Source organism: Palaemon carinicauda, chromosome 11, assembly GCF_036898095.1.
Source record: "Palaemon carinicauda isolate YSFRI2023 chromosome 11, ASM3689809v2, whole genome shotgun sequence".
Classification (NCBI taxonomy): domain Eukaryota; kingdom Metazoa; phylum Arthropoda; class Malacostraca; order Decapoda; family Palaemonidae; genus Palaemon; species Palaemon carinicauda.
In genome coordinates this window covers 136,757,587-136,784,807 of record NC_090735.1, presented here as the reverse complement: position 1 = coordinate 136,784,807, position 27,221 = coordinate 136,757,587, and the positions used below count along the sequence as shown (strand labels likewise).

Here is a 27,221-nt window from a genome sequence, read left to right as displayed (position 1 = left end):
GAATAAAGGCTAGATTTCCAAAGTATTGGTTGGTTTCTAAAGATAGGAGGTGCTAAAATATATTACCATATGTTGTACAGAAAGAGTCTGAAATGAAGCTACAAATCACAAAATTCATCGTACAGACAGTATATTCTATTCCAATTATTGTCATCCTCTATATCTGATAATAAGTATCAGTGAGTAGATGTAGAACCACAGGAGATATTTGCCTAGTGGATGGTCAGTGTTAGTTGCAATAATCGTTTATTATAAGAAAAAAAAATTTCCCCGTAGAATCATCAGCAGCTCTCAATGTGATATAGAATGTTCACCATTGGTGGCAGTAGGATCAAAGTGCATAAGCATTGGACTAATGTAATTTTCAAATAAACTCTGCTTTTTTAGCGTTATATCAAAAGATATTATGATTTCTTTTGCTAAAGCTAAAAAAATTTAACATCTGATCAAATGAAAAATAAATAAAACAATGATGACGTTTTTTTTAACATATTCCTACTAAACTATTTGAAAGATTATGGTAAACCAAGCAAATATTTATAAAGGTCATGATAATGAAATGTAATTAATGGCAAACCATGTTTAGTTAAAGCCATCTGGATATCCAAACAACTAAATTTATTAACAAATAGGCCTAACCATTTAGCCAATATAACTTTAATTTTTTTTTTCACACCAACTTGTGTCTTATTTATATTTCATTTAATTATGTGAAACTAATTTGTACATTATCAAAAATCATAAAAAATTTTGATATAACACTAAAAGTAGAGAATTATTTACAAATCACATTAGGCCAATGTTTATTTTTGACGTACAGGTACACCACAGTGAAGGGTTTAAGAGATCAAAATGTTTAAGTGAATTTATATCTAATGGGAGAAAATCCAGAATCTAGGTATAGGATCTAGAGGCCAAACTTCTTCATGAACTCGGGGTTCGCTGCTGCTGCAACCATCTGAATTTTTGGAATTCAATTAAGGTTTAGTTTCCCAGCACCAAATAAAAACCTTTCAGCTCTTTACTATGGAGATGCATTTTGGCGACAGCTGAAATTAGCTGTAAAACTTTTAAGCAAGGCGATGTTCCCCTTCGCTGGTTGGGGGGAGGTAGCGAGAAGTGTACCCATCACCCGGTTTGCTCGCACAGTATCTAGCAGATGCCACTTTACATTTCGGCTCGGAAGAGAACGGAGGTTATCTGATCTCCTCTCCCTCGTTTTTTCAAACCTATTAAAAAGAATAACTTGCCTAAATATTTAAACTTTTCCTTTCTCTAGAGTGATAGTGTGCATTCGAATAGAATATGTATTTGTCCAGGCAGGGAAGGATGCTGTCGCAGTACCTTCATGTCTTCCTTTGAGACAAGATCCCCACTCACTTTGTCCTATATGCAGAAGGCATGCCTATTTGCAGGAGTCTCCCATGTAGCATGTACAGGGATTGGCCTCTCTTCCTGTGGCAGTGATTTGGCAAGTGTAAGAAGAAAAAGGCTAAGTGGGGTTCTTTCGATCCATTTTCATCCTCGAAGCCAAAGAAACCTCGCCATCTTACTCCTACGCTTCAATCCTGCCACCCTGACTCTTCCTTATTAGTCTATCCTGGCGATCTATGGTCAATAAACCTAGCTTTTGGAGAAGAAGCAATATAAACATCAGGTGAGTATAGAAATAAAAATTATCATTAAATTTGTTTATTTTAATTTAATATATCCAAGGTTTCTTAATACAACCCCATTAATCATATACTGTACATTCTTATATTACCAAATGCAAATGACTGGTTAACCAGTCTTGCATCTGATGGAATAAGATAAGTGTGCTCATCTTGTAGATCATGAGCTACATTTCAGTCAATGATATCACTTACTGTCAGCTTTAGGGCTTTAAATAGTTACACTTGTTACACCCTCTTTTATTTCAGGTGATCATTGTTCAAGCACTCAAAGAATCATCTCTCATTTCATATTAATCATTGTTTCTTCCACCCTTTTCCATCTTGCCGAATTGACATCTCATTTAAAACCCCCATTAATGTACTTGGAATCACATGCTGGAGTCCATTAAATAATATTCGTCAAAATATCAAATGTTACCCAGGTGCTCAGAAGAGCCTAATCCTCTGAATTTATATCTGAAGGTCATCTTGATTAATGGAATGACAAATACTCAACTCAATGACTCGCCCCGAATAAAAAGAATATAGCAAGTAATCAAGCAAGAACCCCCCTCTGACAGTGAGAATACTGGTAGTTGACCTAATAAGAGTTGGGATAATAATTGTTTCACAAAACAAAAGTAGGAATTTAGTGCAGGAAGAAGTGTTACTTATCCTCAATGATGATCATAATTATAAGTGAAGACACCTTCTAAGTGCTGACTAGTACCGTAATTTGATTAAAATAATGATCATTAATGGAATATGAAAATGGCTCTGAGATTTGGTAAACTTTTTTAATAGGGAGTAATACTTAGAATCATATAATTGAATGATAAAACTTATATGTATTATTGGACTTAGGTATAAAGTGCTCTTGGTTTTGCTGGTTTTAGTGAAAGATATTATGCTTAAGTTTATGGAATGATATTGCAGTGCTCATATAAGTTCCTTTGCTTTGTGTAGTTCAAACTGTATATCGTACAGTACTGTATTTGAAAACATTATCGATAGTGTTAAACACATCACTATTTTATTCTTTGAGACATTGAATTGTCCATTTTTTATGACTTTGAGTACAATTTTATTCCACAAGTATGGTTAGATATGCTTTGGTGTTCTTAGGTAGATAATAAGTGAATTCCTGGTTAAATTTTGTTTATATGCTATTTTCAGGCTGGGAGACACAGAGAGTGAGGCAGACATAGGTAGTTGTAGCAACGATAGGGCAGGATTTGTCCAAGAACTGTTAATCTCCACTTTAAGTGGTTTAGGTCTCAGTCCCATTGCACTTGGAGAAGGAAATCTACTACCATCATCGAATGTCAAGGGAAGTGGTGGAGTAGATTCCAAGAAGGGCATTTCAAAAGGAGACAGTGACAAACCAGTGGTGTCGGCAGATGTTGCAACACAAACCTCTACTAGTAACCAACAGACGTCAAACACAACTACCACAACATCAACCACTCAGACCAATATGCAGCACCAATCTATGCCTCAGTCCAAAACATCTAATACTATGAAATCTGTAAAGGGGGCCAAGGGTGTTGTTGTTGGTCGATCTAGTCCAGGAAGCCAGCAGCAGCAGCAACAACAGCAGCAGCAACAACAGCAACAGCAGCAGCAGTCAAATGGGGGAGGGGTGGTATCTCGGCCACTAACGGGGACGGGAACGGTGGCCGTATCCCCTGTGGGGGGTCCCGGGAGGGGCCGAGCATCGGGGGGAGCAGTCTCCCCAGGTTCAGCCCGCAGGAAACTGGTGCGGGGGGTAGAAGGCCGTGCTACAGAGCCACCTCCTCCCCACTAGTACCAAGAGAGTGTTCTAGTCCAGCACCAGAAGGTTTTCCCCATGCCAATGAACCTTGCCCCTGCCATTCTTGTCCTTCCTGCCACCCTTGTACCTGCCTATAGCCAACTCCACCAAAGAATGAAGCAATTTATGAAGGAAGGAGATAGGCAGGACCAAAATTGAAGAGGAAATTGCTGCTTCTTCACCTGAAGTCACTCATAGCTGGCTGGCTTCTAGGGTAATTAGTGTATTGGTTGTTTTAATTGGATGCTCATAAAGAAGGAATGTGTGGTGATGGATACGGGAATTTCTTTACTGATTTGTGATCTATGCGACAGAACAAGCAAAGAATTGAGCAGGTAGGCTAGGCAGACTGGCAAAATGTAAATGCCTAGGGGTCCCCACTGGTGCCAAGAGGAAATAAAGTGTACATAGCGCATGCTATTAAAGCACGCCAGATAGCTGTGTATAAATATGTTCAGGCCTTCATAATAACTGCATAGCTTTACCCTAACCTTACCTAAAAAAAAATCACATTGGCATTGCCCTAGGTACTGTTTCCTTCCTCCACCCCCACCCACTCAACCAACCACCCATTCAGACCTTTCCAAAATTTCTTGTCTCCTCTTTCCTCAATAACCAGAATCACTCATTATTAGTTCCTTTAACATTCAAATTAATTATTGTTTGATTTTTTAAATGTGGTTTTGCTGATAAAATAGATTTTAAAGATTTTTGCCCAAATAGTGTGAGATATGAGAATATTTACAAATTGTATTTTTTTTGTTGCAAATGATATAAAGGTAATTATTATTGTCATAATTATTATTATTCTTGTTTTAGAGCTTCACTTTGCTTTCTTATCATGATAATGAATCACTGAAAATGCAGCCTAGTGTGAGATGGAAATGAGGCACTGTGGTTTGCCATTGGCGGTGTCACTGTTGCAAAGTGATTTCTGGGAAGCCTTTGTTTGTGTTAAAAGCCCCTCCAGAAATTTTACTTGAGCAAAATGAAATCTGAACCAACATGCAAATGAAAATGAGACTTGGTATTTTACAGTTTAGGAGCACTAGTTAGAAATGTGGTTAACACTTTTAAAATGCCTTTCGTTTTCAATACCATGGCTAACACAATTAAACATGTCTTCATTTTCCCTTTTAATTAAATAAAGGTAAATGGTGAGACATGAGCCATATTAGTACAGTTTAGTAAATTTGATGGGTATATATGAAAAGTTGATATATTTATTGCTGGAAGAAGCTACAAGTTTTTCTGTAGTGCATGGTGGTTTCATTCTCATGCTAGGCTGTGTAGTGACATCTTAGCACACTTGACAAAACCATAAAAAAAATTAAGAGGAGGATAGAGAAATGCATTTTTTCTCCAATTTAAAATCATTGCAGCAACATCAGAAGCACTGGGATAAGTTAGAGGCAATATTTACCATTTTGGGAATGTTTCTGCAATCCAAGTTGTATATTGACTTATCCTCTATTTATTATTTTCTGTTAATATATATATATATATATTTTTGGTGAAGATCAGCAATTTTGTGAAAAATGGTAAAATTCACAAGCTTAAATTAGCATTTGGGGATATCTGGGGAGACCTGTCTTGTTTGCAAGTTGCCTTGTATTATTTCGTTGAGAAAGTACTGTGCGTGCATCCATTGATGAAATGAGAGCTTGTCATGTTCATTCTTTTAAGTTGCCTACCTTTTAATTATGATGCCAAGGTAGAATAAATATAAATGTTAAAAAAATATGTTGAATGTATATCTACATAAATGATGCTCAAGTGCAGGTAACTTTTAAGTAAGGTTTTAAGCTGTAAACATGTGCCCACTTGTATTGATGCAATGTATAGGGGAGGACCTATCCAGTTATCGAATCTATTTCTTTCAGAAAAATTAGTAATGATTTCTGATACATTGAGATTGGTTGTTAGCTTGAATGTGAAAAGAAGAGTTGTAAAGTTAAAGGAGGTTTCTAGAAATTAAAATATTAACTTTTTTTTATTTCTGTATAGATACATCTGGAATATAACACTGGTGGTTTACTCTAGCTTCAAAACAAGATCAAGTGTTTGGTTTCACTCCCATACCTCTAAGGGGGATTATACACAAATATCTTTTCAACTTACTACCTAGGAAAGGCTGCAATAATTGTCAGTTGAAGTTCCAAGAAGGAATGTAGCTCAAATCTGGCAATTTGCTATGTTAACATTCCCAAATTCACCCAGTGAACATATTGTTTTGGGCTTCAACAAGGCATGCCATTTTAGACTTTCTTACTTTCTAATCTCTCTGAGCCAGCAAGGTCTGTAAGGATATTTGCCCTTTCACACATCACTTGATTTTTATGTGTAGGCCTATATGTGGAAACAGACCGAGATCTAAGAAAATTGTTTATTGAATCCTATTCAGCAATGTTAAAACTTGCCTCGTTTTGAATAGAATCATCCCTTAATTTCAGTCTAAATTTAATTCATGTCTTGCAGTTCTAATTGGCAGATTTTTATTTTTGGGTTATGCCAGGAGATCACTGATGGGCTCAGTGTACTCAAGGTTCCTAGCTTCCACTTTTTATATCCCTACTCCTAGATTTTGACTATTCCTTGCTCCTGTATATATGCTTCATGTAAGAAGTACTATTCCGCCTGTTCATTATCATTATTTGCATCTTCCTAGTGAAAGCTTTTTCTGATCCCGTTGCTCAGAGGCAAAATGTGAACATTGCGATAATTTAAGTGCTAACATAACGGAAAACTACTTGGAATACCTTTAATGTGTAGCAGAAGCCTATAATACTTCACCATCTGAAAATTAATATAAAGTAGTTTCCTTTACCTGCAAGGTCTGACTTTCAATTGCTTTTCATAAGTCTACCAACATCTGTTGTATTTTCTTCTCTAGGGAAATAGAAGGTTATGGGTCTAGAGAAAAAAAGGTTTTAAAGCTTGTCGACAGCTTTATAATACGTTGGTTGAAGAGTAACGTTCCTTTTTTAGAGAGAGGTGCCTCACCGTGTAAAATGCTCTTAATAATTCCCCTCGATCTTAGAATAATAATATGCAGCTTCCTCCAAATCATTGCCCCCTTTTTAAAGCCTTTCATATAATTACTTTATATTAACATATTTGATCAGTGCTTCCATTACTGCAGTTTATAGTGTTATTGCGTCAGAGACAGACTCGACTTTATTGGTGCCTCTTTACTAGCCTATTTATTTAGTCATTAGCTGATTTATTTAGTCAAATTGAACTTAATTCTTACTGTATCTTCCCGACAAACTGCAGTTTGTGCATTGGGTGGCTTCAATTGAAATTTTTTATTTGTTGTAGGTAATAAAGTTTTTTTCAATTGAAATTTTTTATTTGTTGTAGGTAATAAAGTTTTTTTTTAAGGGCTTTTGCTAGTTCCTTTCAGACTACATAAATTTCTTAGAACACTCGATTTATTCAAGATGTCTTCTTTTCAAGGTTGTGATCGAGATGATAATTCTCAAATATTAGTGTTCATTCTGCTGTTGTACTGAATCTTACCAGCCACGTATTCTGTTCCATTTATTGGGTCTTCTATATCTTCCTATCCTGCAATTTTGGTTTTATATCCTGGGACTAAATTAGCTAGAACTGACAAAAAAACTCTTACCAGGGTTGATCAGGAGTCTAGAGTAAATATTTTGAGGTAAAATTTTCTTGCGACACTTGGGATCCTCTTTCTGAGCATCCACAAATGAAGTTTGCATTTTACCTTGATTTGCTAAAGGCTTTGATATCTGTTATATGTCACATTGCAAGCTCTGTTCTTCTTTTCTGATGACACTGCCCCTTCATACATTCAAATTAAATGTGGTTAGATGCATTTTAAATAATTTTAGGTATTGCCATTAGTGGCTGAAGCTCACTGCGTAAAGTTGGAAACTAAGTACTGTAATTCTTTATCATTTTTTAATCGCCCTGAATTTATGCTATAGTTAGGATAACTTTAGTTGCATATCAGCCTTTTGGAATATATAGATTACAGTCAGTGTGACATCCCATTACCATCTACTATATATATATAGGCTGAAGCTCACTGCGTAAAGTTGGAAACTAAGTACTGTAATTCTTTATCATTTTTTAATCGCCCTGAATTTATGCTATAGTTAGGATAACTTTAGTTGCATATCAGCCTTTTGGAATATATAGATTACAGTCAGTGTGACATCCCATTACCATCTACTATATATATATACATATATGATCTAACAAGCAAGGGTTTTTGTATCAAAATATGCCCAGCAATTAGTTATAGGCCAACAATATCTTGCAGTAAAATGGTTATTGTCTTCAACAGTGCAAAGTTAACCTTATCTCCTTTACATTCAGTACTTCCCCTTGGGAAGAAGTTCAGGTATTTTATATTAATTGTATAAAGGGCAAAGGTGTTTCCTTTTCACCAATTTCTAGGACCACATTATTTATTAGTGTTTCAGTCAGCCCCTGTTGCTGATGTAGAAGTGTCATTTTACTCCTACTATTTTATTAAAACACAAAGGTTGTGAGACATTGACTTTGATGGTAATGATTTTACGAGGCATTGTTGATGCACAAGTCTTGAAAAGTGTGCCTTTATTTATGGAAAAACAAAAATGTGGAGGGGGAAGGGAAGATGGGATGGAATTTCAAAGGTTTGGTTGTGCCATCCCAAAACCAAGTTGTCGGATCGGCAAAGAGAGATTCCTTTCATGAATCCATGATCTTGTGACGGGAGTGTCATCATTAGAACATCAAATAGTTGCCGAGACTTATAATGGAATGCAGTAATTATTAAAAGAGTATACATTACCAGTGCTGTTTAAATGCATTGAATTCCCAGGTACTTAACATTGAAGATTGACAAAAATGTGTTAGGTTTTGTTGGTCAAGTGATCCAACTCTAGTGTGATACATGCTTATTTCCCCCACTCTTTCTCTCTCAACATATTCTGTAAATACATTACATCTTTCCCTTGGTAACTCCTTGCTTCTTGTTATCGTCTTGGCTGTGTCTGAAGGCTTTTCTATTGAATGTCTTTCCTCCTTCAATTTTTAAAGTAAATAAATTTTGTAAATATTGAAGCTACAACCTGTTCTGGTGCATTTCCTGGCTCATTGTTAGCTCCAATTTCATATTGTAACAATGTGCTTATTGTTAAATATTTGCTATATTTCATCATGTTACACTGCTGTAATATGAAAGAGTAGTAATTAAACCCATAATCAAGCAAAAGAGCCTTACTTGGGGGAAGGGATAGTGCCCAATACAGTATTTCACAAATAAATGTATTATTTGGAATTTAATCCTTTCGTGTTTATTCTTTTTGGTTATCTTTTACTGAAGGCTATTGTCAAGATGAACATTTGATATTACTTTAGTTCCTTGTGCACTGCTGGCTTTAGAGTGACTATTTATTGCCATGCTAAGTTGTAGGAAATTAATTTATTCTTGGCTTACACAACAGGGTTTTTTTCAATGTATATTTTTCTCTTTGTCCGCTTGGATTTATTGATTATTTGTGGTGTTTGCAGTATGCAAAACTGATCTTAAAAGGAAAAAATGTTTTGCGAGTGTTGGCAAAACTGATCTTCAAAAGGAAAAAATGTTTTGCGAGTGTTTAAGTGTTAATGATTATTCTGAATAATACTAGAATCTTTGCTTCCTTGTTTTATATATACAGAAGTATATAAATGAATTGATATGGTGATGACATTATTTATTGCGAGTATGCTAAGGAAGTTTGAATGCAACAAACATCGAGGAGGTTGAGAGTAATAATTTTGTTTGTTCTTTATGAATGCCATTTATTTTATCAATTTGAAATTTTATACATGGCATAAATGTTGCAGTACATGTGTGATTCAGATGTCATTAAATGTTTTTATTGTTTTGCATATTTCCATTAGTAAATTGCCAATGGGAATTGTTTGAATTACAACATTTTGATGGCTACATAGCAGTAGAGTTGGGTTGAAATATACTAAGTAGAAAAATTACAGTACATTATATATACATATATAAATATATATTTCTGGTTTAAGCCAGGTGGTTTGAAAAGGTAAACAGACTATTTGACTTGAAATTTGATGAATTATGTGACGTTTTGAACCAGTACGAGAGGATATCCCTTATACTGTAGGCCTTTTTGAAGAGATTTTGGCATCATTGTGTGTTAAACTTTAAGTAGGCTTACTTATGTATGTAAATACCTTAATTGTAAAAGTAATATATACATATATATCTCTCATTCTGTTTTTCACATCTTGTCATTTCTGTTTAGAAACTTTGAAATAGTGCTAATTTCCCCCTTTTTGTCATTTTTTTATCTGCCTCTGAAGTATTGAAATTTATGAAGGCAATTCTTACAATTGTGTTACCTAGTCTTTTAATGAAGATAATTCCACCAATGATTAAAAGGATCCATTACACATTTTTGAATTAAATAGTGCTCTTTAATTCCATCCTTTAAACTGGGAAAGGGGCATTAAAATTGCATTTTCTGGGAATAGGTCTGTTTGTATATACAATAATCACTAGATCATCTAAACAGCTTTTTTTATGTGTCATAGAGAAAGGTAGAATTAAGTCTTCAGTATAGAGGTTGAATAGATTAGCCTTTGTACACTATTTAAAACTATTTTTGTTCTAGTTTAAACCAGATGGAGCTTTATGTCAATAATGAATAGTCCTAAAATAAAACAACAATTTAGTCCCCAAGAAATAAGCTGCTTTAAAGACAATATTAATAGTGGGAGATTTAATGACTGTGTTAAGAAATTTGTGAAGTATGGTGATCTAACTCTTGAGTTACTGGTAGCATTTATTTGGAAATACAGAATCTTTTGTATTACTTTATCCTCAAAAGTCACATTAGCACAATTTGTGTATCATTTTATGAGCATTATGACAACACTGCACTAATAGAAAATTTTATTTCAATACTAAATATGCCAATGATGCACTCTCTCCATTGAATTTTAACTTAGCAAATTAAACAGTACTGTACTTGCTTTGTAAACTCTTAAGATATTTCAAGCAATATACTGTACATTATTTGATTATTGTAAAGGCTGCCCTTACATTTTTCTCTAAAGTATACTAATAAACCTTATTGGATATTGGATAGTATATAAAAGGGCAGGAAGAGTTATATAATGTTTATCACAAAAACCAATGCTGAGATTTTGTAATAAAGTAATTGAAAGTAATTTGGAACTTGGTAAATATATAGTTAATATTTAGAGCAAGAAAAGTGTCCTAAATACATAATTGGAAAATGTTACGTTTTCGCAATAAATTTTTTTCCTCAATAAATACAGCTCAAGATGTAGATTTAATAAAGTAAAGTCGAATATGTACCGATATCTTCGACTGCTACAGTACTAATCAATTCCCTTCCATGGAAATATAGATGATCAAATACTTTATAGTAAAAACAGGTGTGATTTTTATCGGGGTCATTGGTTCTTTAGGTAAATTTATTTTTTCCCTAGAGGCTTCGTATTTGGTGGCCAATAAAATAGACCGAAATGTTGATTGTTGATTATACATGAGGTTTTATGCATTCATTAGCTTGATTAAAATATTTTATTGCTTGGCAGAATACTAAAAGGAAGTAAAGAGTATGAATTAGATTTGAAAATACTACAACTATAAAAACTAAAGTATAACTCCTAAGGATGCAGTGTTGTCTTAAGTTTGATTAAACCTGAATGGTTTGTTTCGCATATCAGAAATGTTAATTATTAACTTAGCTCATCAAGAGGGATTATTCTTTGCTTTGATAGTCATACCCAATACAGGACACTCAAGTTTTCAGTAAGAAATAATTTACGTCAAAATATCAAATTCGCTGTACCTCAGGAACTTAGACTTGAGGGGAAATTAATTTCCATGTCTCTTGTCCATCCGTCTTTTCAAAACGGTTTCATCATACAAGGCATAACCAGAAATTAACCTACCTTTGATAAAACTCTTGTTACACCCACCCAAAACCCCTTAGGTACCTAGTAAAGTGAGGTGATGAGGTTACTAATGTATAAAGCTACTAATAATGTGGAGGACTGAATCTTATTGATGTTTGGATTAGGATTTTCTTTAGACTATACATTTCATATCAAATATTTCTAGCAACACATTACTAGACAGTGTATTTATATTTCTTCTTAGCCAAGATAATGCTTTGAAGATGATGTATATCTTACAGAACAACTAAGTTGTTCACCCAGATGTCACAAACTTTTACTTGTCACTGAAAGGTTTAATAGTTTATGAAAACATTTATTCTCAAAATATACTTAAGTATATGGAGTTCTGCAATAAGCCAATATTATTGTAAAGATACTTTTTTTATAGTAAACTTTTGGGAAGCAAAAGCTCAAACTTATATCAGTCAGGTTAATTATATTTCAGTAATTGAGATGGACTAATGGGGAGGAAAGAATGTATAATATGCACTTGCCTATCTGAATTTACTTAATATTGTTGGTTTTGGTAATGCAATTATTTCTAGTTATGGAAAAAAAAGTCTACCTCATGGAGAAAATTCTAATTTAACTGCCCTTTCAAGGTGTTTCTGTTAGTTTTGCTAGGTAAAGTAACTACTGTAACTGATTTCCCATTACTTAAATTTTTTATTTATTTTTTCTATTTTAAATCATTCAGTGCAGTACTTGGTTATTCATGCTTTTCTTTAATGGCAAGATGTGAGATTGAGATATACTGTATATGGTATTTAGTTTCGTGATTAATTTGATTTGGTGCTTAATTTTCAACAGTTTTATTTTTCTTTACCATAATGAATGTAGTTGCATAAGTATTTTGTGATGCAAATTTATTGCAAAACAATTCATGCAAAATTTGAAGTACAGATAATATCTTATATTTCTGGATAAGCATTTTTTTTAATTTGAAGCCAGTGTTACTAATGCAAAAAAAGAAAAGGAAAAAAAAAAAGGGGGGGGGGGTAATATGCCCCTCCCTCTCAAGCAATTTGCAGAGTTAGGAGTTTTATACAGTTATTTATCATGTGTGGTACAGTATGGATTAAAAGATATAGATTAATAGGTGAAGTGAATGTATCTTAATTAGAACTAATTGACTCCTGTTGATGAAAGCTGAATGAATTGTAGATACATCAAGAATAGATCTCCCCTGTTCCTCAGTAGGTAAATGAGCCTTAATGAATCCAGATTTAAAAGAAAGAGAATATCACTTGATTGCTGATCTCTCATGTTTCTTTTGTATATTAAGAAAATAATAAAAAAAAAAAAAAAAGGCTGCAAAGGACAGATACTCTAAGCCCAAACAGTACTTGTGTTATACTGTATTATAGGTTTATTGATGGAATAATAAAAAATGTTTTTGGCTTTTGTTGTTTTGAACTGTCCGAGGTTTATTTCAGCAACCTAGCATTCACAGGCATAGTTGTGTTATGTTTACTGTATTATTGTAATTTTTATTAAAAGAAAAATAAAAAAAATTTTCAAGGATCTGCAAAAATTCCAAAACTTTAAAAACTATTGTTTTACCCAACTAAACACTACAAATTTTTTCTAAATGTACAAACTTGAGTCCTATAATAGGAATATGATTTCAACATAGCTGAAACTCCGCTGTTAAAATTTATAGCGAGGTGGTGGTTGATACTGTCAAGTGGTGGGTAAGTCCTGCCCCCATGAAAGGCTACTGAGAAGCCACTTTGAAACCTAAGATTAAGATTTTTGAGGTTGAAGTGTAACTTACAGGACTTGGGTCCGTATAGTTAGGAAAAATATAAATTACTTAGCCGTAACCTAATTGAAATGTCAAAGCACATGGATCTGATGGCTACTGTCAACTTCCTAGCAACCTGGGAAAAAAGGTTTCGGTTTCTGTCTAATCTTAACAGCCAGTCATGGAGGACCTATATCAAAACAAGGATATAGTGTCTGAAAGTTAACAAAAAGCATTGGGTTTGTATACATCTTCATCCACCTTACCTCCCTTGTCAGGGGGTAATGGGAGAAACTTATATGCTTGAAACGTACCGAAAAGGTGCTCGATTGGGATGCTTACCTACATCAAATGTCGGTTCCAGCAAATAACAGCAAGACCACTGCACCACAAGAGAGGGGAAAGAAAAGAGGAAATATGGCTAGACTTGCATTACGACAGCTATCTTAGTTGAGAGTCTTCTTGTCGCAAGAGGGAGCTAGCTGACTACATAACCTGTTGAACAGCCACCACTAGTCTCCCAAAGGTAGTGGACTGTGAAAGTCATCTGGTGCTTCCCGACTCCATCCTTCAAGACTTGCACCATTGAGAGGCTCCTGTTGAAGCAATTCCTCTGACTTCCTTTGGGTTGTTGATGAAGCCAGTTACTGTAATCTCGTCTGATGGTCTCCTGAAGCCAGAAGGAGATGGTACAGTATTCCTATAGAATTTCTTTTTAATCCTGCCCAGTCCCAAAGAAGAATCTCTGGTGCTGTGGTCTGAAGGTCTGAGTCTTCTGTAGATAGAGACGTAGAGCCTTCACAGGACAGAGATGCAAATTATCTTGGTCACTAGTTGCTTCTTTAAAGAGATGGAGATGGACTTCACCCTAGTCATGGTTGGCCAGGTTCTAGGTTGTCGTACAAACACCAATACAAAGGTAAAGGAGACCTTCCATCGCTCGGTAATACTGGTTACATGAAATGCCCTTTAATTTCCCAACTCACTTCATCAAGGCCAAGGCAAGAAGGAAGAGAGTTTTGAGGGTGTCCAATGCCTATATCAAAGGTTCGTGTTGACTCTCGAGAGGGATCTGAGAACTCTGGTAAAATCCCATACTGATAATTTAAGTTCATTTGGAGAATAAGACTGCTCAAAGCTCCTCAAAACCATAGGCAGTTCCCATGAAGAGGAAAAGTCTAAGCTTTTTAGTTTAAAGACTTGGCTCAAGGCTGAGAGATAATGTTTCCCTGCCGAGACCGAGAGCAGCTTCTCTTGACTGAAGTATACGAGGAAATTCACTATTAGTTGCAGAGAAGCTCCGACCGGAAACATATCCCTTTTACGACACCAATCGCTCACATTTCTAGGTAGACAGCTGCAGAGGATCTTCATAGACATCCAGATATCACCCTGTGCAGTGCCTTACTAAAGGTTTACGGAGATGCTGGATAGTCTTCTCCCGTGATATGATAGGGGTGCCACCATGTTGTGGTACCTCTGTAGGTTGAGCCTTGGGGCACTTCTCTCGTTACCTAGACTAAGAGTATCAGATGATCCAGGTACCATTCAGCGTATGGCCACTTACAAGCAATGAGGATTATTCTGAGACTTTGGGGTGTCAACACTGTTGATTACATGTTGTGTCATGCAGAACAGCAGGATAAAGGTAAAAATCTTTAATGTTCCAAGGATGTTAGAAGGCATCCTCTATTGCCGCTGAAAGACCTGGAATTGGTGAGCATAAGAAAGGGAGGTTTTTGTTGAGTTGTATGATGAACATTATTGGTAGCAATCCCCACAGAACAAGGAGCCTTCCTGCTACCTGAAGATGTAGAGACTATTTAACTCCTATGATCTGTCCCTAGTGACTGAGCTTGTTGGCTAGCATATTCGTTGTACCCAGAATGAACCTTGTTGGCAGCTCTACCGAGTTGAGTTGTTGAATGCAAAGTTTGTGCCTGCTTTTCCAAGTCGCAGAGATGATGTGAAATAGTAACTCCTTTTGTTGACATTGGCAATTCACAGTCTTGTTGGTTGCTGGGAAATTTATGGTCTTGTTGGTGCTCATCAACGCTTACTGGCGACTGTTTGAAAGCTGGCATTCCAACAAGTTGACAAAGGTTTTTTTTTTTCTTTGGACTAGTAGCTGGAGGCAGTTTGGTTCTAAAGGGGTGTACCCCATTCCTCCTTGGACACATCTGTAAACAGCAGTATCTCCAGAGGAAGTTACTCAAGTGGAGTTCCCTTCACGAGGTTCTCGTTCAGCCACCAAGTTATATTGTCACAAGAACAAGATGGTGATGGGGGGGATTGCTGGTTGCTGACCAGTGAAGTTTCACACACCATTTGAGTGACTGCTGGTGGAGATGCCCAGGTGGAAAAAGCTCCTCCAACAGCAAGAGGTGTCTAAGAAGTTGTTGCCATTGGCAAGAAGGAAGTTCTAGTTTAGTGAGAAGATTTTCCTATCACCGAGTCTGATTAGGCGGTTGTACAATGGGAGAACTCTCATCTGCTTTCTCTATCAGCATTTCTGTTCTTCACTGCTCCTATACTGGTGACCAGGAGCTGCTACACACTTGCGTGATACATTTGAGAAATGATAAGCCAAGGCATTGCTAACCTCAGTTGCTCCAGTCACAAACACCATTCACCTTCAACGCTGGTGGTTTGGGCTAAATTTGCCTGCATCTTTTTTTAATTTCTTCCATACAGAAGATGGTGGTGTTCTACTGTTGACTAACTGAGGAAACAAAAGATACACACGATTGGCACCTAGCGTCTTTCGTGGCATGACGGAAGTGTGCTCTACAATTTTTGTATATTCTCAAATTCTCCTCTCTACGGCATCTACACAATCTAGTCAAAAGATTTTTTTGTGGCTCTGTGCAAGGCAGTTAATTTTGAAGACCACCACGGGACTGTTCGTCATTTGAATAACCCTGTGGTTTTGGTAATCAAAAGTATCTCCTACTGTAAGGAGAGTTCCATTCAGTTCAATTGCTTGGCTCCAGAAATCTATCCCAGTCTGCCTTGTCAGGTTCCATCATGGCAATCTCTGCAAAGGTAGATTACTATTTGTATTTATAATAATTGGAGCATGATCACTAGTATGCCAATCATTTAACATTCTCAATTCGATTTTGAGAAGGCAGCTGGAGCTTGCAATTGAAAGGTCAATGCATGAGATGGTACCAGTCTGGACATGAAAGTGTGTGGGCTCTCCTATATTAAGGAGTTATACATCCTCATTTTCCACAACTGATGATATAATATTGCCCCTCGTGTTTACTAAAACATTACCCCATAAAGGATGTCTACCATTCAAACCTTCAAGTAATAGAAAAGGTTGAGGGGGTTGTTTAATCACCTCTACTAAATTATTACATAAAATTTTATCATTTGGAGGCAAGTACAGAAAGCATATTGTATATTTTCTCCCTATATCAATCTGTACAACCACCGTCTGCAGAGGTGTATGAATAGGCAAAGATATTTAGGTTACCTCTCCACGAACGTATGAGACTTCCGCCAGGGCTCTCTACTCGGTAATCATATGGTGTCGTATAACTAATATATTCGCGAGGACAAGGAGTATTATCATATAGTTTGCTCTCCTGTAGACATGAATGAGGAGCTTAAGTTCTTTATATTTGGCCCTTAAACCCTGGCAATTCTATTGCAAAATGGAGGAAAAAACTATGGTTTATTTTTTGGAAGACCCCTCGGATGAAGTCTTCCCATTAGCAATTTTTTATCTAACACTATTTCCCAGTGGTTTTATTAGAGAGAGTCTTGTTGAAGAGGGACCGGAAAGCTGACTTTCATCTCTTAGGGGATTTGAGTGAAGGTACTTTCGGACTCTGTTCAGAGGCCTGAGGTCATGTTGTGCAGCACGATGGTCCCTCTTCCCTTCTTTTGATGTGTCTAAACAAAGCATCAAGTCACAGGAGGGGGGTATGAGAAGGTTACACTCCTCCATAGATTCTCGACTGCCACCCATCCCTTGAGGTTCGTCCAATCTTCTGGTCCCATGGGGATCAGAATGTCCGGGGAATCGAAGGCCTGATTCCAATTTGACTCAAGCCGCCACTGGAGAGAACAAATCCTGAGGCAGCCGTTGGAAACTAGACAGGCAAGGGATGATATGTGTCCGAGGAGACATAGCCACTCTAGGCTGGGAGTTCTTCCCATTTTGAGAAAGGGTCTTGAAGTCTGTATCCTGTCTTTGATGAGAAGGTTTTTGTGGAGATTGGTGTCTAGAATCATTCCCAGATATACCAGTCTTCTGAGAGGGAAGTAGGGAAGACTTTCCAAGGTTTACCATGATTACCAGATCTTGGTAAAAAACTTCAGAAGTTTCAGTGCTAACGCAAGGTTGCCACCGAGTCTGCTAGGAATAGTCAGCTGTCCAGAAAATGGAGGAGACGGATGCCAATCCTGTAAGCTCAGGATGGGTGCTGTAGAAAGACCGAAGCACAGTGCCCTGAACGGGTATTTCTTATTGCCTAAACTGAATCTCCAATACTTCCTTGAAGGTAGATGGTTTGGGACTGGAAGTATACACCCTTCAGGTCAAGCGTGCACACGAAGACCTATAGTCTTACCCCTTGTCCGAACTTCTCAAGCATGGTGTGGACATCGGCCCAAAGGGACAGCTCCTTGCGGATCCTTTCGCATAGGAGTTTGTTCATGCTGGAGTCTTGACTCGTGGAGGAAAAGATGGGACGCGATACCCTGTGTAAGGATTCTTCTCTGGGAGTGAACTTCTTTAACTAATAGAAGCGAGTAAGGCAACGCTTGACCCTACCATGCACCCTGACGGGATTGATTCTATTCCTTAGAAAAGCATCGTTCTAGCGAACGTTAACCAATGGTCAACAGCTGGGTATTGTGGCTACTGTACAGTGGGAGAGTGCTCGCGAGTAGTCATCTGTCGACAAGCCGCTCAGGCAGAGGTTGACTAGAGTGTCTGAGTGACGAACTGCTGGTGAACGGTGAACTGCTGATGATTGGCGAATCGGCGATCTGTGAGCCGAAGATGGTAACTGATAAGCAGACAAAGGCTGTCTGGTCAGTCAGCCAAGGAAGGTTAGCGATCAATAAGTTGGCGATCAGCTTGGAGTGCCCTGAGAAACAGCCGAATGGTTTAATGATTGCTAGTTGGTGATCGGCGAGCCATTCACGATCAGCGCTTGGAGCTCTGAAATGAAGCCTGGAAAGCTGATGATCGAGAACTATATGGTTAGAACACATCTGCCCCTGTGTAGCTAGTAATGTGTGTCTTTAAATTGGAAAGCTTTGTTTTAAACCTCCATTCCAAAAGGTTTAAATTCTGTTCACTGATTTTTAGTCTGCAGCCCTGTGAAAAGCTGCATACAGATCCATCCACATTGTATATTCTATTATAGGTTTTGCATCTGGAACCCAATAGGATGGTAATTTTAAGAAGGCCTTCTATATTCTATATCTTTTTTTTTTTTTTTAATGTGTCGCTTACTGAATAACCAGATCCTGGCAACTTTGTATTGATATGAGGTTGTCCAACAGATGAACAGTTTATTTTTCTCAATTTATTTGAGTCTAGATATTGTAGGATTGTAGATTTATATTCAGGGTTATTCCAAACCTACTTATTTTTTGTATTTTTGTAAATAATTTTTCCTTTTCATCTTTTTTCAATACACTTCCTCCCAGAGGGTACTTTACGTTGCAGCCTGTATGACTGCCTATATTGTACTTCCTCTACAAATGTTCCTAATGTTAAAATAACTTGAAATAAAGAAACATCCTACCTAGAAAGCATTCTACTCCTCTTTATTAAGGACTCCAAGCATAGCACTGCGGAGAGATGGTAAACTCAAGAAAAGATAATAAGAAGTTCTGAGATTCTAGCTGGGTCCCCTTGCCCAGGATAAAATCAAGGGTTGTGCCCAGTGCGAAGTCCATGCTTGACTGTTTCCTTTTTTTGCACAGATCTCTGGGCATCCCATCATATTTTTTGTGTAGTGAAAAGTTGGGGTGTGGTCGGCATTCGGACACTAGGCCACAGTCTGCAAACCACTACAACATGTTGGACACTCCCATATCCATACTTAGTCACCAGGAACAGATTATTGAGTAAGCCCACACATTAAAAAACCAAGATATAAAATACAAAAGTCCTTCTTTCAATTACCATCCCAACAGGTTCCAGATGGAAAACCTATACTGAAAGTGTTAACATCACGACAGAGCCTCTTTGGTCAAGATAGACACAAGAAAGCTTCAAGCTAAGGAGAACCAAACAACATTACAGACCATGATCTGCATTACACAGACGGCAGAGTTTGGACATTGCCATCACAGAGTTTTACTCTGGCTGAAACTTTTATATTTTCCACCATAAGGTTCCTTATTTCTGGGGACGAATAAGCTATGTGACCCTAATACTGGGACAATTATGTCACTACAGTATATGAAAAGAGGCAATTACACTATGACAAGGAAATGCCTGTCAGGGATAAGACTAAAACACGAAGATATAGAGTACCTCTTCTTTTTTCTTTTTTTTTTCCCACTGAAACACATCTCTAGATAGCTCCTTTCTCAAGGTTTTGTTCTTTTTCTTGTTTTCCCCGGATCAACTAAAATGACAAATTCGTAGATAATTAGTATTTTTCCTAACTATACAAACCTTAGCTATTTAATTGGGGTATTACTTTCGTTGTAACTGAAATGACAAGCCATTAATTTTTAACAAGGGTTAACTACCCATTCCGCTAGTTAGCGGGGTAGGGGAGGGTAGCTTGCTTCCCCCTCTCCCCCTCACACACCTGTGATTGAGCTCACTTTGCTTGGAGGTAGGACTTTAAGGGGGATAGGGCTGGCGGGTAAGTTTGCTTAAATAGCTAAGGTTTGTAGTTAGGAAAAATACAAATTACTGTATCTAAGAATTTGTTATTTGTTCCGTAACTGGAATACAAACCACGCTATTTAATAGGGGTGACTTACTCATTAGGAAGGGTGGACGTCCCAGCCAATCTGGCTTTTGGCTTTACCCGGGGGCTCCTTATCCGAGTGTACCAGTACTCAAAAAATAAGGAATCCCCGCACCTCGCTCAACGCAAGGTTCGCGGCCTACACAAGCTGTGTGTTGAGGTATGTAGAAGCGTGACTGTCCTGGTAAAGTTATTTTGAGTTATTTAGAAGGAAAAACTGTGTAACTAGGACTTTCCCAATACCACCTTGTCAGGGTATGGGGACGCAACAGTATTAGTCTTAATACTAGGTACACAAGGGAGCATGGTTTACCTGCAGTGGTTTGAGGTCAGCTATGCAGAGAACCCAGGATGCAGCTTTCCCCAAGAGAGGGGAGAATGAAGAAAAGAATAAGGGCCAGTCAAACCTTTTCATTCACGCAGACTAAAACCGCGTAACAATACCCTCAACCTTCTGCTACTTGTCCAATAAGGAGCTTGAGGTTTCAAACCAGCTGTTGTGCAGCCACCACAGGACCGATAGAGAACGTATCGAATCTCCTGTGGGTCACGTCTTGCAGGTAGTGGGATGTGAATGTGTTCTGACGATATACCAGTCTCTGTGTAGGAAGCAGAGAAGACTTCTCGAGATTTACCATGATCCCCAGATCCTGGCAAAGTCTCAGAAGTTTATCTCAGTGTTGGAGAAGGGTTGACACAGAGTCTGCTAGGATTAGCCAGTTGTTCAGATAACAGAGGAGATGGATATCAATCCTGTGTGCCCAAGATGACACTAGGGCAAACACTAGTGAAAACTTGGGGTGCTGTGGGAAGATTGAAGCACAGCACCTTGAACTGGTACTTTCTGTTGTCTAGGCTGAATCTTAAGTACTTCGTTGAAGACGGATGGACTGGGATCTGGAAGAACGCGTCCTTTAGGTCCAGTGTACACATGAAGTCCTGAGGTTTTACTGCTAGTCTGACCGTGTCTGCCGTCTCCATGCTGAATGTAGTTTGTTTGACAAACTTGTTCAGGGATGACAGGTCGATGACTGGTCTCCAGCTTCCAGACGCCTTTCTCACAAGAAAGAGTCGACTGAAAAAGTCTGGGGACCCGTCAATGAACTCTTGGAGAGCGCCCTTCTTCAACAGGGTCTGGACTTCTGCCCGAAGGGCCTGCCCTCTTGCCGATCCCATGGCAAGGGAGTCTACTGACACTGGATTCCAGGTCAGGGGAGGTAGAGATGTTATGAACGGGACGAGATATCCTAGACGGATAACGGAGATTGTCCAGGAATCGGTCCCGAGTTGCTTCCACCTGTCTGAGCAACTTTGTAGGCATCCCCCCCACTGGTGGAAATGAGGGGGGGGGGGGGTGCCTATCCTAGCGTTTGCGGCCTCGGCTGCCCCCTCTGGGATTCTTTCCTCCCCTGGAGGACTTTTAGCCTTTCCTGTCCTTGACAGGAAAGGGCATATTAGACACCACTGTCTTCGCTGCTGGTTTCGTCGTTACGGTCTTGGTTGGACGAGACTGCTAAGGTGCTGGAGGTTTATAGGGCTTAGTTGTTATAGTCCTATGGAGAAGGGAGTCTCGATGAGACTTCCTCCACCTCTCAGCAGCAAGTTCCATGTCTTTATGCTTAAACAGATGGGCCCCCTCTAGGGAGGAATGTCTGAGCCTATTTATCTCGACGCTTGGGACCTGTTGGTGGAACCTCTAAGACACTGCATCTCGACGTTTCAAGAAAGAGTTTGCCCACAAGTTTGAGACTTGGTGGGCAACAAACTCGATTGTGCGAGTGCTTGAGAGTAAAAAGGTCTCCATTGTCCATTGCCTTCCTGGTACGCTCCTTGGAAAAATCCCCAGATCGTATCACGATACCTAAGGTCCCTAATCAGATGTCCAGCCACGAAGTAGCTTGCATCGCATATTTAGTGACCTTTTCCTGGTTGAGGACTTCGGCCGCCGAGAACGAGACCTGCCAGCAGGAGTCTCTCTCGAGAGGGACTCCTCTGGTTAGCTCTTCCAGAGAATGGTGAAGTGGAAGAGTTGAACTGGGTTCCTCCAGGATCTCAAAGTACCTCCTTTGCTGTACGCGAGGAGGTGGGAGGAGCTTGTTTGTAGAGCCGGCACGGTTGGAGGAGGCAAACTCGGAGAGCTGTTGGGTGATTTTGTCCCTGGTACTCTTCAACCCTTGAGACCAGGGCAGGGCTGCACTGGTCATTGATGGTTTTCGGAGTGCCGAAGACGCGGTCTAAGACTGTGTCTTTGCCCTCTCGAGGAAGTATCTCTAGATCAGAAAACACATTGAGAACCCTCATTAGTCAAAACCTGCCAGAATTCATGTTCTGATTCTTGTTGGTCTCCTCTTGATGTAGGACTCGCAGCAGTCTCCTTCTACCCCAAAGAGCTCTTCTTAGGGTGGGTCGCGAACATTCCTTGAGTGGCTGGCTGTCTCCGTTCTAGCCCTAGTGGAGGACTTTGGTAGAGTTTTGGAGACTTTGGACTCCTTCTGAGGAAGGAGGTAAGAGTCCAACATCAAAGGCCTGAGTGTCATGTCCCTCCTGGTCTCAGATTGAGGGGAACTCTCCACGTGAAGGGAGGTTTCCTCCATTGGTGCGATGGAAGAGTGTCTTTCCGCGCACAATTCTTTTGGTGACGGATAGTCTTCATCCGACAGGGAGGGAGAGTATCCCTGGGGAGAAACTGGAGGTACTAGCCTTGATGGTCTGCACGGAGTCAGCTTCACCCTTGGGGAAGTGACAGCGTCGGAAACTCCTCTTTTCCTCTTCAAAGGGGTAGAGGAAGCCATGGTTCCGTGTCTCGAGTCCAGAGCTATAGGTTGCTCTGATGAGCGGTTGGACAGGACGGGCTTGAGTGCCTGTGTTACAGCTCTGACTAAGGCACTGAACCAAGGCTGCTGACTGACTGATGCACTATCAGACAGATCCCCTGAAGGGAAAAGGACCGAAGGTTCCCTACGAAGAGTCACCGTAATAGGTGGGTCTGCCTTAGAAGGCAGTTTAGGAATCCTGAACCCCTCTGCTTGTGCCTGTTTCCCTTCTCCCACAGGGCGCGATGGAGTGCATTTGTAGGGAGGGGAATGAGGCGATGGTGACTTTGCCAGGTGTAGATCCTGCGCCCGTGACTGTTGGTGCGCGCGGGAGAGTATTGGCGTGCGTGCGCAGGTGAGAGTTGGCGCGCGGACGCGTGTCTCTATGCGTGCGCGGAAGATATTTGGCACGCAGGAGAGTGCGAATGTCTGGAAGAGTGCCGGCGTGTAGGTGAGGGCTGCAATGTGCCTGCTGTTTTTCACCTACAGTGTGTTTGTGCACTGCAGAATAATGGCGCGCAGGCATTCGTTGCACGCTGGAGATAATTGGTGCACAGGCTAGTGCGCAGGAGAGCCCTGGCACGCAGGAGTGATGACGTGCAGGAGAGCGCTAGCGCGTAGGAGAGTGCTAGCGCGTAGGAGAGTGTTGGCGCGCAGGTGGGCACTGGCGTGTAGGAGATCGTGGGCGCGTAGGTACAGGAAAGCGCTGGCGCGCAGGAGATTATGGGCGACCCTGGGTGTGTGAGCGCAGGGTGCGCAGGTGAATGTGGGAACGTGGGCGTGGGGCGCACAGGAGAGCTCTGACGTGCAGGAGAACGTTGGTGCGCAGGCGCATGAATTTGCTGCCTTCTATGAGGGCGAGCAGGTGAAGGGGCGCGCCGAAGCACTTTAGAGTGACGAGCTGTTGGTGAGCGCTGAAGTTCTGTCGGTTGGCGAGCTGCAGAGCGATGGCGAGCAGCTGCCCACTTTGGTAGAGCTACAATAGACTCTACTGGTGACAGGAACAGTAATGGCTGGTCGGCAGGTCTGGAGAGTGGATGGTTGGCGTGCCCTTTGTAAGGGCAACCATTCACCAAAGGGGATCGCGAACGATCTGCAGAGAGGTCCAGGACCGAGGTCACAAGACTAGTTGCAGGAGCAGTGACGATCGATGAGTGAAGGTCAGAATGCAGCGGAGGCTCCTCTGCAGGGAACAGCTGCAATGACGATGAATCAAAGAGGCGCCGGGAGACCTCCAAGGCGTGCTTTCCGACGCATGCACCCTCTGGGGGCCGTTGGATCAGCAAGCTGACCATACGCCGCAGCAGTCCTCCGAAGAGGAGTCTCTATAAGTGAGGTAAGAAACACTTGCAGGAGAGAGAGATGTTGAACTTAGTTTCCCCCTTGAAGGATGTTCAAGAACGGGGGAAACTAAGTCGGCAATAACCGCTGTAGAGTCTGGAGTGGCAGAGGAGTTGGATGATACTGCATGGGACACCTATGACACAATAACGTCGACAAGGGTCAGGGGATCTACTTCTGATGGCGACGATAATTGCTTACTCACTATTACTAAAAAAATCAATAATACTGTAATGCTAAGAAACGACCCACCCACTCCCAACTGTTTGAGTTTGAAAACAAGGGCCTCATGATTAACATGGTCAAAGGCAGCACTAAAATCAAGGCCAATCATACGAACTTCCTGACCAAAGTCAAGGAATTCTGTACAACATTGGAGATTGTAAGAAGGGCATCACATGTTCCAAGGCCTTTACGAAACCAAATTGCAAACTAGGGAATAGATGATTACCTTCAGCAAACCTATTAAGACGTTTTGCCGGAAGACGTTCAAAAACTTTAGATAATATGGGAGTTATGGAAATTGGGCAGTAATCAATGGGACTTGAGCTACCACAAACACATTTACATAGAGGAGTAACATTACCAATTCTCCAACAAGTGCTAAAAGCTCCTCTTCTTGCTAACTTGCGCAAAATAACATAACTTTGGAGCCAAGAAATCTGCTGTCTTTATAAAAAACAAAAGAAAAATACCATTTGGGTCTACACCTCCATAAGCATCAAGGTCCATCAACAGAGCTTCAACTTCACAAGTTCAAAAAGCTAAACTAGAGTTGTAGCTTAGCTTCTAATAATAATAATAAATAAATAATAAATAAATAATAATAATAATAAATAATAATAATGATAAATAATAATAATAAATAATTAATCATTAATAATTAATAAATATGTTATTTTCATTATAAAATAAATTTTTGAACGTACTTACCCGGTAGTTATATATATAGCTATACGTCCCTGACATCCGGCAGAAATTTCAAAACTCGCAGCAATCGCAGATTGGGTAGCCAGGTGTACCACCTGCGCGCCCTTAGCGAGGTACCTGGAACTATTCCATGATTCCTCAGTTCTTCCATGCCTCTAGTCTCTAGAGGGGAGGAGGGTGGGAATTTAATTACTGTATATATAACTACCAGGTAAGTACGTTAAAAAATTTATTATATAACGAAAATAACATTTTTAAACATAAGACTTACCCGGTAGTTATATATACGTATAGCTGATTAACACCTTTGGTGGAAGGTTAGAGACAGTCAGAGTTAATGAACAAGCTTAAGGGTTCATAACTAATAAGGAAGCTGACTTCAATGAATTCATTCATTAAGTCCACTTTCCTTATGAGATCCAGCGATCCACCCAGGGGGCTGAAGACCTCTAGGAGCTGTCAAACCGGTCTAAAAACCTCTATTTGACAGGACCTCCTCCAATACCCTTGTTCCGGGGTGCTCTCAAGGAATAAAATGACCACCTAACTAAAGTCAATGATTGTGGAAGACTGTCGCAGTCTCCATGAACAACCATAAAAATACAAAAGTTCCAAAAGAAAAGGGTATTAGGATTATGGGGATGTAGTGGTGGATCCTTCCCCCACTACTGCACTCGTTGCTACGAATGGTCCCAGAGTGAAGCAGTCCTCATAAAGAGTCTGGACACGTATTTAAATAATGTGAAGCTAACACAGATTTACTCCTCCAAAAGGTTGTGTCCATAATACTCTGCAACAATCTATACTGCCTGAAAGCCACCAAAGTTGCTAAAGTTCTAACCTCATGCGTCTGACTTAAAAACTCTTGCGGTCTGCCTTACTGCAATGTGCATGAGTTTCTCTTATTAAGAGCCTGATGAAGAATGAAAGTGCATTCTTCGACCTCTGTAACAAGGGCTTCTAGACCGAGCACCAAAGAGCTTCTGTCTTGCCTCCCAACTTTTCCGTTCAGTCCAGGAAGAACTTCAGGGCTCTTACTGGACACAGGACCCTTCTCCAACACCTCGCCAACCACATCTGAAAGTTTTGGAAACTCAAAAGCCATGGGCCAAGGTTGAGAAGAGCGTTCATTCTTGGTGAGAAAGCCTAACTGCAATGAGCCGATAGCTTTGTATCTCGAGAAAACCAACGTTTTCACTAAAAGCATGAATCCCACCGACTCTTTTAGTTGTCGCCAGACTGACCAAAAATAGTCTTTTCATCGTGAGGTCCTTAAATGAAGCTGAATGCAAGGGCTCAACCTGTAACTCTTAATGAACTTCAGGACTAAATCCAGATTCCAAGCTGGTGAATCCTGGAACTATTGCTTTGATGTTTCAAACGATTTGAGAAGTTCCTGTAGGTCTTTAACATTAGAAAGGTCCAAGTGTTGGCCTGAAAACGACTGCTAACATACTCTTGTATCCCTTGATGGTAGAGGATGGAAAAATTACGTTTCCTTCGAAGATATAACAGGAAGTCAGCAATCTGAGTTATAGAGGTACTGGATGAGGAAACAGAGTTGACTCTGCAACACTCTCTAAAATCTTCCCACTTGGATTGGTAAACCTAGACGGTACACGTCCTTCTTGCTCTTGCAATAGCCCTAGCTGCTTCCTTCGAAAAACCTCTAGCGCTAGTGAGTTTTCTGATAATCTGAAGACAGATGAAGAGCTTGGAGATTGTTGATGGTATCTTTCCAAGTGGGGTTGTTTGAGTAGAACTACTCTCAATGAGAAGCTTCTGGGAGTGTTTACCATCCATTCCAGAACCTCTGTGAACCACTCTCTTGAGGGCCAAAAGTGGGCCACTAGAGTCAATCTGGTCCCTTCGTGTGACCCAAATTTTTTGCATCACTTTGAAATGAATTTTGAACGGTGGAAAGCCTACAGGTCCATGTCACGAGCTGTTTTGACGCTCGACCTCGCGTCCCGCTTGACGCTCGACCTCGCGTCC

At 39.8% G+C, this 27,221-nt stretch overlaps 1 protein-coding gene across 5 annotated transcripts in view; it reads left to right on the top strand.

Moving 5' to 3' along the window:
* The window catches only part of Kcmf1 (Potassium channel modulatory factor 1), a 100,310-nt gene extending 96,053 nt beyond the window's left edge, over nt 1–4,257 (top strand). For all 5 annotated transcript variants that reach the window (XM_068383482.1, XM_068383481.1, XM_068383485.1 and 2 more), the window contains one exon: nt 2,832–4,257. In XM_068383482.1, coding sequence (XP_068239583.1) covers nt 2,832–3,462 — 631 coding nt within the window. In that variant the 3' untranslated portion in view covers nt 3,463–4,257. The remainder of the gene's footprint in view (nt 1–2,831) is intronic.
* The last annotated feature ends 22,964 nt before the right edge of the window (nt 4,258–27,221 follow it).